Genomic DNA, 17171 nt, shown 5'->3' with positions numbered 1-17171 from the left:
CATACTTTCAGGACACAGCTTATGACTAGCTGGACACAAAAGACAACACTGAACTTACAGATGATTTTCACATTAGTCCACCACAAAGAGCCATTAGGGTTTAAATTGTCAGGCAGGGGCCTTGTGACCTGAGCAGCACCCAGCTGTGCCATCCTCTGACTCAGAAGTTTTGAGTTCCCAATTTCTTATCCCCAAGGACAACCATGGAGAGAACCATTAGGACTGCAAAGGGTCACAATCTGGCATCTGTTATGGGGTCATTCTAAAGGGGGCACAGTGAAATCTTAAACCTTCAAGTTCTCAAAATAGGGTATGTACTGGCTGGTTTTGTGTGTCAACTTGACACAAGCTGGAGTTATCACAGAGAAAGGAGCCTCCTTTGAGGAAATGGCTCCATGAGACCCAGCTGGAAGGCATTTTCTGAACTAGTTATCAATGGGAGAGGACCCAGCCCATTGTGGGTGGTGCCATCCTTGGGCTGGTGGTCTTGGGTTCTATAAGAAAGCAAGCTGAGCAAGCCAGGGGAAGCAAGTCAGTCAGTAACATCCCTCCATGACCTCAGCATCAGCTCCTGCCTCCTGACCTGCTTGAGTTTCAGTCCTGACTTCCTTTGGTGATGAACAGCAATGTGGAAATGTAAGCTGAATAAACCCTTTCCTCCCCAACTCTCTTCTTGGTCATGATGTTTGTGCAGGAATAGAAACCCTGACCAAGACAGGACATTACTTGGATATAGGGTCTTCGCAGAGACAGTTAAAGGGAGGTCCCAGGGTAAGCCCCTAATGCAATAAAAAGGGGAAATGTGTGCATGGAGACAGGAGATGGGAAGAGGCAGAGTGTGGCGGGGGGGGGGGTGGGGGGTGGGCAAAGGCAGAGCAGAGCATTCGTGGCACATATCTATTAGCCACCAAACACCAGACACTGCTGGTTTGGGGGAACTGTGTCTTCTAGGCTAACATGGCCAGTGTCACCTGGAGGCAGGGCAGCTGTGATCCTTTCCTGAAGACCTCAGGAGAAGTCTTCCCTTGTCAGGGAGAAGGGACCTCTGGAGACCTGTTGTTCCTATGCAAAGCCACAGGGCCTCGTGTCTTCCACTGTTATGTCTCTGCCCTGACCTCCACGCTCTTGTTGGGTCACAGGGCCAGGCTGTCACAGCGATGGCCCCATTGCTAGTTCCAGTTCTCTGCCTCCGTTTAACCACTGCTGTGACCAAATACTTTCCAGAAACAAAACAAAACAAAACAAAACAAAACTGAATGAAAGATGGACTCTGGCCCAGTTTTCAAAGCTCAGTTCATCATCGAGGGGAGGGCATGGCAGAACAGAGGGATCTGTACAGGGACGATAGCATGGCCATGGCCCACAGCTCCCTCCACTTCCTGCCCATCCAGAGAAGCCCCTCCATCAGCACGGACACCTCCAGCGCAATGTGCTGCCCAAGGGCTGAGCTTCGAGAGCACAGACCCTGGAAGCACAGCACAAATCTCTCCTTTATATTGTGCATGCTATGTGCTCTGTCACAGTGACAGGGAGGCTAACAAATACACCATCTTTTCAAAGTTAAAGCACAGAAAATACATTTTCAGGTGGATGAGAGATGAAAGAATTCATCCCCAAGGGACCTTCTATTGTTGTCCATTTTCTGTCACTACAGTGCAGTGATCTAATTTTAAAGAAAAGAGCCTTTACCTCCCTCCACTCATGGTCTCATCCAAGGTCAGGGGCTGCATCTGCTGGGAGTTCCTAGGACATGCGGGGCAGATCTGGGGCATCGGACATGTATTACCTCCTCCCACCCACCCCTGTCTGTCTCTGTCTCTCTGTTTCTCTCTGTCTCTGTCTCTGTCTCTGTCTCTGTCTCTCTCTCTCTCCCTCTCTCTCTGTGTGTGTGTGTGTGTGTGTGTGTGTGTGTGTGTGTGTGTGTCCCTCCCCTGTGTCCTGTCTTGTCTTGTAAAGCCACTGGAATTCATCATAGGGATCCAGGCTACAACATACCAAAACATATTTACCTCTTAAGGTCTGCTAGTCTGACCACCTTTTGACTTTCTCATTGCCTCACAATGAGGCTGAATTTCAGCACTCAAGTGTCTAAGGGGCACACAACACTGTCACTATAGAGAACACCAGACAGAATATATAAGTGGACATCTACAGTGGATCAAAAAGTAGTCCATACTTTAAACCTCTCCAAAACTATGGACTGTAAACAACAAACATAACTGTGCACAAGGGGGCTGTAGCCCCTGGAGTGCTAGAGCCGACTCTGGCGTGAGTGATGGCTAGAGGTCCCTCTTCACATGTCTGTGCTCAGTGATATCATGTTTCTACTTCAAACAGGCCGTGTGGGAGTATTTACCTCACACAAACAGCAAGTGCTACAAACCGAGGCTGGGTCCTCTGGAGAGGTGTGATTAGGCAGTTCCCAGCATGCTATACTGAGAGTCCAGATAACACAGGAGCTCAGAGAGACAGAGAGAGAGAGAGAGAGAGAGAGAGAGAGAGAGAGAGAGAGAGAGAGAGAGAGAGAGAGAGAGAGAGAGAATAGCAGGAACACACACACACACACACACACACACACACACACACCACACCCACACCAGGTTATGTGCTGAGAGAGGTCTTGGAACAGTTACGGGGTTCTCCCTTTTACACTTTACTATTTTATATGTATGAGCATTTTGTCTTCATGTATGTACATGCAACACATGTGCTTGGTGCCTCCAGACATCAGAAGAGTCATCAGAACCCATGCTGGAGTCACAGATGCTTGTGATCCTCCATGCGGGGGCTGGGACTCGAACTGGGTCCCTCTGTAACCACTGAGACCTCTCTCCAGCCCTGATTTTCAGGGTTGAGATGTATTCTTTCTTTTCCCTTAAATGTGGTAACTCAATACAGTCTGGTGACATAAGGCATTATTTTTAATTTTCTGGAAAATCAAAGACGCAGCGAGTAAGGGATGCACAGGCTTACTACGGGAAACAATTACCAGGGAAGGTTGGGGGTTCTCTGGGTTACAGAACGAGCCCTTGGGGCTCTGAACATTCACATTCTCTGTAATCCCTGCTGTGCCTTCAAGAGGAAGACGGAAGCCACAAGAAATGAGTCAGCTAACAGTCTTAGGCATCCAGGAAGTGTTTAAAAGGGAGTTTGCAGACCTAGACAAGCGGGCTTATTTTCATATTTGGAGAACATTTCGATTGAAACATTCAAGGGTGTAAAGGCTTGGAGATGTGAGAATCTGTACAGCCATACTGCATGTCCAATGCCTCACCCAGGAGGATGACTATGTATTATAAACATTCTGAAAATAAGCAGGCTTTTCCATATACAAAGTGAAGCCAGCCAGGTCTCCCGGAGCCTTGCAGAAAAGTGGTATTTCACTCTCTTTATGGCAAAGGTCAGAAGGGAGAAGAACAGACTTTCAGAACTAATTCGTCTTAGACAGAGAAGGATCCACGCTGACCTCCGTGTAGACGAGGGGCTCCTGGGCTTCTCAGGCTGAATTCTGGCTATGACTGGATAAGCACCTACCTAAGAACTTCTGTATCCACACAGAGGCCACGGTGATACTGAGTTTTACGTGGTGTCTAACCTGATGTGCATTAGTCAGCAAGTGTCCAGCCCAAAGCGGGAGCTGAATGGGGCAGCCCAGCCTGGAGGCTGACCCTGAGGAGCAAGGAGCCAGCTGCCTGCACTCTGCCGCTGATTTGTAAGTGCCCATGGAAGCTAAGTCTACTCTCGGGAGAGTTAAGGAGTGGGTATTCTGGAATGGGGAGACAGTCAACTCTCAAGCAGGGAAAATAACAGAGTTATGAGAATCCTGTGTATCAAGGTGCATGGAATGTTCAGGAACAAGTAGGCTCCTTACAAACCACAAATTAGCAATTATGAGCTGGTGTGGTGGCACACACCTGTAAATCCAACCTCGTGTGGTAGCAGAATTGTGAGTCTGGGGCCAGCCTGGGCTGTAGCAACTCACACCCTTGTGACACAGGACACGAGGCCTGATGCCTGTATTGGCAATACGGGTCAGCAGCCTAGTGTCCACAGATGTAACCCCCTCCGGATAGGCTCCCATTAGGTCACATGGTTCAACCCACACTGGTGAAGAGCCAAGCCAAAGCTAGTGTACCAACAAGGAACACAGCAGTCTGACTTCAGGGAGGCACGACAGAGATTCTTCGTTCTTGTATCTATGTAAATCTGCAATCTGCTTGCTTCAAAGTCCTGAACGCTACAGAGGTGGAGGAGATCAGCCTTTGGGGTGAGGAAGATGCTGTACTTTAAGGCAGGCGCATCCAATCTTTCTCTCAGTGACACGCACTCTCTGTTATTCAGGCTTCTCATCTCCACCAGCTGTTGCACTTCACCTCATAGGAAAGTCAGGAAGAAAATGTAAGGGATTGTCTTGTCTTTGCTCCTACACACAGAGATAACTTTCCATCCCTCAGAGCTTAGAGGGCAGACCACAGAAATAAGGGTTCAGCTATTCCACACCTCCTTTCATTTCTACTCCCCCTTTCCTCCCTGTTATAGTAGAGACACTGCAGTCAAGTTCTGAGCAGAGGACTGTATTTCTGATGTTCTTCCCCATGGACATATTTCGTTTTGTCTGTGGTGACCATGCTATGACAGGGTTATTCATAATGACCCAAAGGTGAGAAGCTTCAAGGAAAATGGGTGGCAAACAGAGAGGGGTAAGGACCCAGGAAGACTGTGGCATGGATGTCACTGAATGACACATCTGGTCACTTAATGCCCAGCTTTGCTAATTATAGACCTGCCTGCAAAGCATTTCTGAACTCAGAAGTTCTTGCTGTACACAGCTAAAATTCCACCAGTGAGAGTGATCACAGGGGCGTCCGGGGATTTCAGTCTGCAGCCCTGGTGAGAGCTCTTGACCACAGATGTGCACTACACCTGTCTTTAGACTGGGCGAAGAGGCCTGAGCATAAAGATCCATCAAGCACAAGAATCAATTTCCTCTATTCCGGCATCGTGACTGCCAGAAGTGGAAGCTGTGTGTCCCACCAGAGTCCCAGAGTAAAGTGAGGGTCACAGGGTAAGGCCATGTTCCTGCTCAGCTCCTGGGCTCAGCAGCCCTGACTAAACAAGAAGACAGGGTGCATAGGGAGCTGGGCCAGAGGGATGACGTCAGACACACTGGCTCTCTCCTGATAGCACAGAACCCTGCCTCATGATGGGAAAGGAAAACACACAGCACGGGGGCTGGAAGTCCAGGAGTTCCCAGAAGCACAGAACAGACATTAATATTTAGCCGAGTGGTCATTGCACAGTGTGCTTGAGTCACCGGCCTTTCCTCACCTGGTGCTTTCCCATTCTTGGTCATCCTTGTCTTTCTTTTCCTTCCCATCTCCAGTGTGTGGGTGTTTCTGCACAATCCGAATCCCAGCGACTTTCACTGAAACACAAATAGAGGTAGGGGTGACCATGGTGGAAATGCATCTGCCTGCGGATCAGGTGGAGTGCTGCTGTTATTGACTGGACTCCAAGAACAGGGACAATCATCACGGTGGGAGGGTAGTGTGATGGAGAGGAGACTGGACACATGGAACCCTCAGCGCCCTCTTATATCTTAGGAGCTCCCCAAGGCTCCAGTGTTCCTTCTGATCACCTCTCAAGTGCTTTCTGAAATGGGCAGTGTAAGCAGAACACAGGCCACGTGACGGAGTGGCTACTGGGTCAGACACTGCATGTTATATGGACAGGACACAGGCCACGTCAACCCTGTCTGGTCTGGATGCAGTGATGTCCCGCAGCTGCCCAGGAAGTCCTAAGAGTCTGCCTGCCTCCCTAGCACCAATGACAACATCAGCTTCGCCAGCTTTTTAAATGTGTGCCAGCAATCTGAACTCACGTCCTCAGGCTTTCAAAGCAAGTCCTGGATTGAAATGTCGGTTTTCCCAGCCCCGGATGGGTTCTTTAAGAGTCTGCTACTGGGCCTGTCTAAGAGCCTAGCCAGGGCCTGCAAAGCCATTTAGAGCAATCCCTCCCAAACTGGGCTATGGATGCTGCTGTTGGTGGGTTATATACCCATTTAGACTGTCTAATACAACCTGACTTATGTGTGGCCATTGCTGTGACTGCCTTCATCACCCCATGCAGAAGATCTGTACCCATGAACAGTCTTCCTGTCCATCGCTCCTTGGCTCCTAGTAAATGTCAGTTAGACTTTCCTATTCTGGACATCTAGGGTGTAGAAGAAATCACAAAACATACAAAATTTGGTCACTGGCTCTTTTCCATATTTTCAAGGTTCACCTGTGTTACCCCATGTACTAGGGCTTTATTCCTTCTTAATGCCAAATATGCTCTTCTGTAGGGACATACCATGTTTTGATTTAGCCAGTCATCAGGTAGTGGGCATTTAGGCTGTTAGCAGATTGGGCTGTTATGAGTACTGGAGCTCTGGGTACCATTTATATCCTTGTCGGTGTCTGTGTGTTCATTTCCTCGGGTCTGTATATAGGAATGGGATAGCTGGGCCCCACAGGAACTCTGTATACCCCACTGAGTAATCAGCAGGTGTGCACCACACGAGGCCTCCAATGTCTACACATGCGCCCACACTTGTTACTTCTAACTGTGGCCATGCCAGTCGGGTGTGAAGTGGGATCTCTTTGTGATCTGATTGTTACTGACTCAGTGGCTGACGTGATTATTTTATAAGGAGGGGGGGTTAGATGTGGAGATTCTAGAATGGAAGGCATGAGAGTGTGGGAAACACCAGGTAGGCAGAACCAAGTGTGTGAGTGTGGCAGCCAGAGGTGGACCCTGGGTCTTTTCATTTCTCCACCTGCTTTTCTGAGGCAGGTGAGTTCTGAGAATCAGCCTATCTTCCCCTCCTAGAAGTGGGATTACAGATACGAACTAGTTCTGATGTGGAGCCAGGAATCTGAACTCAGATCCCTGGGCTTTCAGAGCAAGCACAGTACCAACTTGGCCAACTCCCCAGCCCAAAATGGGTCCAAGAAAGAGCATCCGCCATGCCAGCGTGCATCAAGAAGCTTTTTGGTGGGATGGAGCTTGAAGTCGTCCAAATGTATCTGACGGCAAATCCCCCCAATAATCCTGGGGTTCATCGTTTAGTAGCAGTGTTCCACAACATGGCTTACAAGTGCTGGCTCTACACTCGTACAGCCTTACACATTGGTATGAAGCTGAATTTCTTTGATAAGCTGATCTGTCTAAAGACCCTATAGAAGGCCTGGCCTCACCTGAGTTGAGTGAGCACTGTGGTAGTGAACCGAGGAGTCTTGTGGGCTTAGAGTTTAAATTATCTTGGCTGCAATCAGTCATTAACAGCCATTGACTTTCAACCTCTGTATATAACCTAATGTTCTCAAGACCTGGATAACTCTCTAAGAATGTATCCCTAAGCAAACCGAGAGCATCTACCAGACCTAAAGCTAAGACTGCAGTAACGTCCAAAGCCTACAGGAAAGATTTCCCACCTGTACAGCCACCTACCTGATGTTCCCTACAAGGCATCCGTCCACTGTACTGACTTATGGCTTTCTTCTGTGGCTACAAAAGCTTGTCACCTCTTTCACAGGGGTTAAAGCAGTCACCTACTTCTATGTTCCTGAGACAGTTTGCCAACCTGGCCAGGGATAAACTGTTTTCTTGTTTCTTTTAAACTAGATTTTCCATCACCAGTAGTTGACACACACAGCTTCACAGTGAACTTCCTAAATAAGGACAGTGGTGTGGTATTCTGTTGCACCCACGGAGCCCTTCCCTTCCTCTCGAGGTTAGCTATCTACACTTCTATCACAACACAGCCTGTATTCCAAGGAGCGGCGTAGTCAACTTGTTTCTGGTGTTCCTCGTTCGGATGGATCCTGCTGGGTCACAAGGATAGGCAAGTTTAGAGTGGACAGGGAGGAGCAGGTGAAGGTCTTCTCGGGCTCACATCTGATTTCCCTGGGAAACATGGAAAGACAAGGACACTGGCTTCTCCTGATCAGCAGGCAAAAGAGCGGTCCCCGGAAGGCAGAAGAATGGACCAGTAGATCAAAGGTCTGTGCTTGAACAGTATACCTGCCAGTCTACGGTGGAAACTAAAACCTCAGTGTCTCACCCTTTAATATGGGAACATCAAGCCACTTTGAAAAACAACAACAACAACAACAACAACAACAAAACAACAAAAGATCCTCCTTAACAATGCTCTCAGAAATCTGCCTTTTATTTCAACGGTTGATTTTTAATAACTTTACTTCTCTTTAAAGAGCTTAGCTTTGTCTCCACATTCTTGAACCTTATTTGCTGGGGACTCACTCTTGCCTTGTTTCTAACTGAGACTTTGTTTCAGGCACACCTGTCCAGCTATTCAGTCACCTGAGGTCCTGTGCGTCTATTCTTGTTGTCTGCCTCTGTCTGCTGATCCTGCTCCTGGACTGGATGGCTGTGGGTCATGTGCTGTCTTCCCTGAACTTATTAGGATCCTATGGGGCCCTGGTGCAGACGACAGCTCTGTGAAGAGGAAGGAACTCTTTTCGTTCAGGTTCTGTCATCCTGCAGACAGATTTCGTAGCCTGGAAGGCCCACAGATGTGATGGTTTGAATGTGACATGTCCCACAGGGCTGTGTTTGGAGCCCTCCAGTTGGTGGCTCTGCTTAACAAGGCAGTAGACCTTTGAGATGTGGCACTGAGGACTTTAGGCTTGAATATAAGCAGTTCAGGGGGCAGGGGTGGCGTTGAAGGTTATCACTCAGTCCTGTTATGCTCCAGTCCTGGGCACTGACTGCTGAGAATGAGAAGCCTTCACTACACCCCCCAGTCACCATGTGTAACACTTCTTTGGCTTCAAGAGACTGAGACTGTGAGCCAAAGTTAATCTTTCCTTCTTTGTGTTGCTTCTGGCAGACATTTTATCATAGACTAGAAAGGCAATGGACATACCATATAATGCATACTTCAACTTAACCTCCACTAAGATCATCCTGTATTTACAAAGTCTCCGACTTTTACTCCCATTTGGAGCCTGGCCTAATGGAGTTCAGCTTTTTGCTGTCTCACTGTGAGGCTGGACGAGCCTCTTCCCCACAGGGTTTGACCTCTAAGCATCCAGCTTTATGCTGGGGGCTGGTGTCCTACACCTATGCTCGGGTCTGGTCTCTTCTGCCCGACCCACTAAGGCCCAAGTCTCATGTCTCATTTCAGATGCCTCTTCGTTGTGGATTCCTTAGGAATTCCTCTCATTTTGAGTTCAGATAGAAAAAAAACAAAAGAAAACAAAAGCAAAAACAAAAAACTAAAGAGCACCAAAGAACCATCATTTGTAGGCAAAGTTTTAATCTAAGGCTTCCAGCCCCACTTGAAATACTTAGATTAAAACTCTATGGTATGTTAAGATGCTTTTCTATCTGAGAATAATGGATTGTTTTCACAAAACGAAGAGTCTAGACCTGCCCCCTAAGCAGGTTTTAGAATATAGTATATTCTATAAACCTCCTCCTTCCTGCCCATGCCCACCAGAGAATGATGAAAGTTGCTGTTGTATCACGACATACATACAGTGAGGTATTAATCGGCACAGCCTGAACACTGTAACGGAATTTGGAATAAATGCATACGGTGAAGTATCACTAAGCCACGGACTGAAGAGTGTGATGGAATTTTGGCATCAAAGCCTCTGAAGAGATAAATTAGAATTGAAGATGATCCCGACACAATGGAAATTTGTGTACCGGGATGCACATTCATGGAGAAAAGGTCTCGGGAGGCCATTTGCCAGATCTGAGGTGTGAGCAGGAAGGGAGGGAGAGAGAAAGCAGGCTCAGGAGTAACCAGGGCTGTCAACACCTTGATCGTGAACTTCTAGCCCCCAGGACCATGAGAAAGAAATGAGTATTGTGGGAGCCGCCCAACTGTGGCTTTCTGTTACAGGAGTGCTGGCAAAAAGAAGGTCTTTGGAACGTTTCAAACATGACTGTTCACAGATACAATATACTCCACAAACCGCCTGCAAGTGAAATGGACTAGTCCAGGAAGACAAAGAGAGCTGGTAGTGATGTCAAGGTGACACCCGAAACAACCTCGTCTCTGGAGGCGCCCCTGGAATAGCCTGTCCACTCCCTACAGAAGCACTTGGTGCCAGAGCCCAGTCACCTAGTGCCAGCACTTACATTCGATTCAGTTTCTAGAAACAATGAACTTCATTAAAGCATCTCAGTATGCTTGTGATTAATGCAGCGATAAAAGTGGCAATGCTGACAATAACTCAAGGCAGGGGCAGATCCGGTTTAGCTGGCAGGAATGTGAAAAACGTATGACAGCATGTTACAGTGGTTCTATCAGCTGATCTAGAATTCTGTTTGAAAAACTAGAAATTTGTAGAGTCGTTTTCAAATCTAGTTTTGTTTTTTTTTTTTTTTTGTTGTTGTTTTTTTTTTTAAGACCCTAGAAAAGGAAAATTCAAGTTTTGGGGGGGTGGTTATTACTGAGACAAAAGATTCACATTTGGAGAGTGGCAGATTCCTTCTAGCCTGAGTGTATTGCTGAGGTTAAGTCCTGGATTCTGGGCCTTGGGGTTCAAACCTCAGCTCTGCACACATTTGTGTGTATGAATGTATAGGCACTCCTGACATTCTCTGTGCCTCAGGGCCCTCTATCTGTGAAGAAAGAATGTCAAGTTCCTCCCTCTCAGAGACACCGAGGAGAACTGAATGAGGCCCCGAGAGAGTCTAGCACACAAGATGTGCTCCACTCTACCAAGCAGGTACTGAAGATGAGAATTCAGGGCTCAGAAAGATCTCGTGTGCTCAAATCCTTTGTGCTCAAACATCTCACTGTGGAGGTAACAGTATTCATGGGAAGGAGACCACTATGGTACTGACATGATTGCCAGTCAGTCATTGAACCTTTATCAGGACACCAGCACTAGGGAAGGACTTCTCCAGGGACTCCTAGATCCTGGGCAGTTTGGCCACCTCTGCTCTTCTTTGAACTGCCATGATGATCTAGGCACCAACCTCACCTCACCATCACCACACGACAGAGTCTGAGACACATAGTCCCTGGGGGACACCGCCTGCAAGAGGCACAGCTGGACCAGACAGATCTAGATGCTCTACATCATTAGTCACTGGGAATCCTTCCAAGTACAGCATAGACAGGCTATGGACAGGTCCTGATCATTACATCACCTATAGGAGGGGAGAAAGTTAGAAATAAAAAGTGAGCTGTAGAATGCCTTCCTACCCCAGGGGAGAGGGGGTATACAAAGCTTTTTTTTTTTTTGTCAGACTGGCCCTGGAAGCAAATGAAGGGGGGCAGTGTCTACCTGCTATCCATGGATCAAGCTCCTCTCAGCTGTTACAGTGTGGAGCAGAGGGGAGGGAGTTACTGGTGGCTATTGCTAAGGCTCAGCAAATGGCTGGAAAAACCTGGAGCTGGATGGTGGAGTGGGGAAAGTTCTTCCAGGATCCTGCCAGCCCTGGGCATAGCACCTGATGGGGACTGGGGGATGCTGTTAATGATGCACACTGATGTCTCTCAAGCCTGACTGCAGATCCTAAAGCATGCCATGCAAGGGCAGCTGCCTTTGTTCTTACTAGAGAAGAGCTGTTGACATAGTATGGAATAGTAGGCTAATCCATCCTTAAGAGATGAATGGTTCTGACGGTTGTTTTGGTGGAGAGAACACAAGAAAACAACCTGTATGTTGCGGATTAGATTAAACACAGGCAGCGTACTGCAGAGGCACATATGCCGGGGGAGGTGTTATTAGAACTCCCCTGGGATATGTGAGACAGGAGCATGAAACAGGAGGAAACAGGAAATGCTGTCTACCTTAGTTAGGAAGGGTGACTCTACTAGGGAGAGACAGACATCACCAGGCAAGGGGTACGAAGTGTCTGGGACTCCATGCTGCTCCTTGTTGGGGGTTCAACAGGAGAAAAGGAAACTTTGGATCCTCTAGCTCATATGCTGTACCTCACAGGGTTGTTTTTACAAAATAGAATAATCCCTGTGTAAATGAAAAGATATCTGATGTATGGATGGGAGACAGCCACCAACCCACATTAGGACACAGAGGACATCTGCTGAAAAGGACACGCACAGGTTCCAGGAAGGGGAAGCAGCCAGAGACGTCTAAGGAGCAGAAGCAGAGCCTATTACCAGAAACTAGTCACCAGAGCACCTTCTGCCCCTTGGCATGCTGGGAGTGAAAGCAGAGGGCTCTTGCTCCCTTCAACCTGTGATCAATGGCTGGCTCACTGGTTGAGCATGGGAGCTAGCTTACCATGTACATGACTGGAAGTTTGCTACCATGAAAGGCAGATTCACTTTCCATTCCTACCAATAGAACACTCTGGATAATAAAAAAAAAAAAAAAAAAAAAAAAACTTCCGCTAGAAAGTACCTCAGGGTCAATTATCACCCACGGGCTTTAATGCATCCTGAAGCTATGTCTGAATGATTAATGAATGATTAATGTAATGGAGTTGAATTATCTGTGTTGCTGAAAATAGCAAGTGGTCTATTTCCCACTGTACTCGACATACGCAGTCATACGTTTATGTTTTCATTTGTCTTGGTTCTGTGGGGGAGCCACAACTTTTGGGGGAAACACAGGAAACCAGCAACACTCGATGGGATCCTATTATGAGATTTATGAGACTTGACTTACAGTTTTGGCTCCCCTGGGAAATGGGTGTATGTGGTCAGAGCTATACGCTTGAAGCGTGTATTTAACAAGCTCTTCTGTATCCAGGTCACATGGGGACTGGCGGGGATGAGTGACCATGTGTAGTGTGTGCTGCTGCACTGACCTGAAAGCTGCTTCTTAATATGTGGCTACCTCAGTCAGAGCCCTGAAAGCAATGCTCTCTCCCCATCTCTCTACACCCACTTTCCAGTGAAGAGCAGTTGGAGGGTACAGTCAAGCTTGCTGTTAGGGAGATGTGTGCAGAATACGAGGAAGTGCCACCTATCACAGAAAGGTCTCTGCAACACTGTCCTTCCTCTGCCACACCATCCTTCGGTCCTTCCCTCCACTTTCCTTTGGCAGATCCTCCAGTAAATTCCACAGCTTGAGAGCGGCTTCGTGGAATGACGACACAGTCAGTGTGTGGAGGTCCTGGGTGCCAATCTCCAACAACTAGCTGAGGATAGCCAGTCACCTCAAACAACTCTGCCAGGGATTTAAAGAGCACCGCCCCCAGTTATCTTGACAGAGAGCCATGGTAGTGAAAGTGTTGAGCACCTTTTTACAACCCACGTACCAGGTTCTAGTTACTGTTTCCTCCCTTCTGACTCTTCACCATCCAGCCGCCTGTGCAATGGGGAAGACAGGGAGGCTGCGGGAAAGCCATTAGAGCGAGGTGGGGACAGGCCCTGAGGAAATGTTCCTAGACCTATTTACTGGGTATCTGTTCCAGGCACTGTGCCAGCTCCCCCTCCCCCAAGGAAAAGATGTTAGTAAGCCTGGAAGCCAGAGGACAGTAGGAGGTGGAGGTGTAACAAGGGAAATGAGGGAAATGGGGGCCCTGTAGGGATAGGGGAGTCGTTAAAGAGAAAACACAAGAGAGGACAGCAGAAGAGTGGCGAGAGAATTTTATTATTTCCAATTAAAGATTTAAGCACAAGTCTGGCACACAATTTAAGCACTTAATGAAAGCATTCCCAAAGTTTTTAAGGCAGTCATTTTGACTTATGAACTGTGTTCTTGGCAAACCTTTATTCTTCTTTACTAGTGGGTGGCCCTTTCTTCTTTTAAAAAGTAAGTTTATTCTGCAGCACTGCTGCTCTCTGGTACTGCCCAACAAAAAAAGCACCTAGTGGCCTTCTGCCATAAACAGGCAGTATCCTCAATCTTCTGTGGAGGGAGAAATAGGCATACTACGGGCACTGCAGAGAATCCCGCTACTGACTGCACCTTCCCACCCACCCCTCTGGGCTCTCCGTCTAGCTGGCCTTGGGATATGCAGCATGTGACTCTGACAGCTACTTTCCGGCCAGACTTTTGGGTCAGGTAAACGATAAGGTCACCCACTGGAATTTATCTGTTTGATTAACTGGAAGAACAAACAGGCAAAGAGCCAAAGATTCAGCTCCGAGGCTGGGCCCCGTGGGTGGCTAGCCCAGGGAACAACCATTTGCTACAGCCTCTAATTTCAGGTTAGAAACCCAGAGTCCCAGAGGAGCTTCGGAGATGTTCCTCAGGACTCTAACAACGTGGCTCTCTGCAGGCACAAACGACGTATTTCATTCCTGATCCAAAAGCCTGTTTACAAACTAAAGAAAAATCAGAACTCTCAAGTCAAATTACCCCCCACCCCCGTATGTTTTTCTTCCTCTGATCCTAGGCTGTTCATATGAATAGTCTCTACATGAAACTTCATAAATGCTATTTTGACTCAATGTCTTTCCAACAGCACACACTAATGAGCTCCTTATCTTGGGAGAATCAGGCATGTGATGATCCTACTGTGTGAGCCACACCAGGCAGTTCAGAGCCACAAGCAGGTGGACACAAACTACTCCTCTAGGAATTAAAGGTCAAGGTTTTCCTTAAAGGAAACGTTTGCTGCTGTTGTTGTTTTGTTTGTGGTTCTTTTAGTAGATATTTTTTCACACAATATAGTCTGATGATGCTTTTCCTCTCCCCTAACTCTTCCCTAAATTCCCTACCTACTCTGCTTCATGCTCTTTCTTAAAAAACAAAAAACAAAACAGAATAACATTCTCTCTCTCTCTCTCTCTCTCTCTCTCTCACACACACACACACACACACACACACACACACAGAGTCCACAAAACCACAAACCAAAATATATAAGCAATAGACTAGTAAGATTTTAAAAAATGCCCAAAGAAAGCCACATGAGACAGGAAGTCTACAAAAATACCACTGAGTTAGTTTTGCACTGTCTCTCTATTTACTGGGACATAGGGCCTACTGTGAAGTGTGGTTTAATATACTTTGTGAGACTCCACTAGAGAAACAAGCCAGTACCAACTACCGACAGTGTTGATTCGGGATAGGACCAGTGTCTTAAAGGTAATCTTTCCAAGAGTTGTTTTGTATGTAAGAAGTGAGGACTGAGCCTGGAGCCTGACACACTCTATCGTGGTATCTTACACTGAATGCAAAGGCTGTAACTCCTAAACCCAGGGAGGTTAGCTAAAGAAACACGGTCACAGTGAATCGGTTTTGGAATGCAGTGTGCTTCAAAAGACCTTTCCTCTCTCCTGGAACTCCTGTCCTCCAGTGGGGCCAGCAGCTGGAGAGTATGAGTTTTTATGACAGAGAGACTGCAGAGATGTGTCTCTACCCCGCACAGACCTCTAAGGTTTGCTGGGAGAAGCCCTGGTTTTGTGCCACCCGCATGTGCAGTCAAGACATGGAGGAGCTTTAAGTAGGCTTGGCTTCTGGGACCCACAGCCTTCAGGCTGGCTCTCTGTGGTGCTTCCACAGGTATCCCTGCCATGAGAAAGCAGTAGAAATGCCAATTCCTCCAGCCAGGGAGGAACAAACAGGAACTGAGTGGGGGTAGCTGCCCAAGGCACACAAAGGTTACTTGCCATTTCCTAAGAAAGGTGGCTCTTTACTGGACTGAACTGCCTCGGCTTTTAAGTTTCAGGTTTGCTTTAAAATTACCATTTTAACCACCTTCAAGAGAAAGTTGGATGCGAAAAGAAAATGAGTCAAGGAAGTCATGCCGGGTGATTAATGATCATAATTATTTCCGCTTCTTTGGTCTGTCAGTGTGAAATGCTGTCAGCCCACGATTAATCATCACGATACAACACTACCTTTTAATTGTTGGGGGGTCTCCCCCCCAAACATCTGTGCAATCTCATAGAAATTGCCTACGTTTGAGTTTTGACTTGTACAACTTGGCTTAGTGCGGGGAGTCGGGGTGACTCCCGAGGTGGCTAGGTGTCCCTGCCTGGGAGTGCTGGATCCTGCGCCCCACTTACCTGCACCCCAGGCCCGCTCACCTGCGCGCCTGAGCATCGCACTGGTATGGGGCACCGGGACCCCGATCCTGCCCCGCCCCCGCCCGGCGCCCGGAGACAAAGTGCAAACCAGTCAGTACCGGCGGGCGGATGTCCAGCTTTGGTCTCTAGCTTTCCTTCTGGAGGCGAAGACATGGCGCCGCTGGTTTTCTGAGGGGCGATGGCAGCCGCGGGTGGGCAGCAGTGCGCGCGCAAGGCCTCGGGAGGAAAGACGGGAGGCGCGCGCCGCTCGGGAACGCGCACTGCCGCCCAGGGACGGGGGCGTGGCTCCGGAGCGCTGCGTGGCACGGCCCCGCCCACCTGAGCTGTGCCGGCCGCCTCGCCTTGCCCGGTCAGTTCGTGTGGAGCATGCGTGGTGGCTAGCGCCACGTACAACTCCTAAAGCGCTAGAGGGGAAGGGCGGGTGTACATGAAGGGCGGGGCAGCCCTGGGGCTGGCGTTGGGGGTGCGGGGCCGAGCTGTCACTGAGGGAAGCGACTTCTGCTGGTGGTTCGAGACCCCAACGCGGGGTTTCGTTCAGCGATGATAGCTCCTGGCTCTTTGCACAACTCATCCCGTACCTCTCTAGAACTCGCAGCTCTGCAATCACAGATGCAACCTAAATGTTGAGTACTACTCTGGGAGCGTTCTATGCATTTGTGTATACTGAATGGATTTTAGAATTGTTGACTGAGTGGTGTTATTTGAATCTCATAATGGTTCTAGGAATGAGGCAGGATAATTCATTTTGCCAAGAAAGCAAACACACACAGAAAGAAAGAAAAAAGGAAAGGAAAGGAAAGGAAAAGAAAGGAAAGGAAAGGAAAGGAAAGGAAAGGAAAGGAAAGGAAAGGAAAGGAAAGGAAAGGAAAGGAAAGGAAAGGAAAGGAAAGGAAAGAAGGCAGGCAGGCAGGCAGGCAGGCAGGTATTTCAGTCTGGTGAATGTGAGCTGGACCCTGGATATCCTGTTTCTCAGCCCAGCATTTCCTAGTGTTGACTGACGTCTGAGTAAGGTTTTGGGGGATATTTACCCCCTTTCTCTAAGTAGGCTGTTTTCTAAACAGGATCTGGAAAGAGGGTTTGAAGAAGTAACAGGAAGTGCAAATTCTCCCTTCCATGGTCCTCTGTTCTGCAACCTTGACAACATCACTGAGTCTTTCAGAGTCTTGGTTTCCCTGTCTGCGAGAAAAGC

At 48.1% G+C, this 17171-nt stretch overlaps 1 protein-coding gene across 1 annotated transcript in view; it reads right to left on the bottom strand.

Annotated features, from left to right (window-relative positions):
• The window catches only part of Dap (death-associated protein), a 52588-nt gene extending 36261 nt beyond the window's left edge, over positions 1–16327 (bottom strand). The window contains 2 exon segments of the mRNA NM_022526.2: positions 5329–5425; positions 16081–16327. Coding sequence (NP_071971.1) covers positions 5329–5425; positions 16081–16135 — 152 coding nt within the window. The 5' untranslated portion in view covers positions 16136–16327.
• Between the last annotated feature and the right edge of the window lie 844 nt (positions 16328–17171).

The sequence above is a fragment of the Rattus norvegicus genome, chromosome 2 (genome assembly GCF_021556685.1).
Source record: "Rattus norvegicus strain SHRSP/BbbUtx chromosome 2, alternate assembly SHRSP_T2T, whole genome shotgun sequence".
NCBI classification, from domain to species: domain Eukaryota; kingdom Metazoa; phylum Chordata; class Mammalia; order Rodentia; family Muridae; genus Rattus; species Rattus norvegicus.
The sequence above is the reverse complement of the archived record's forward strand: the minus strand, read 5'-3'. Positions and strand labels throughout refer to the sequence as shown.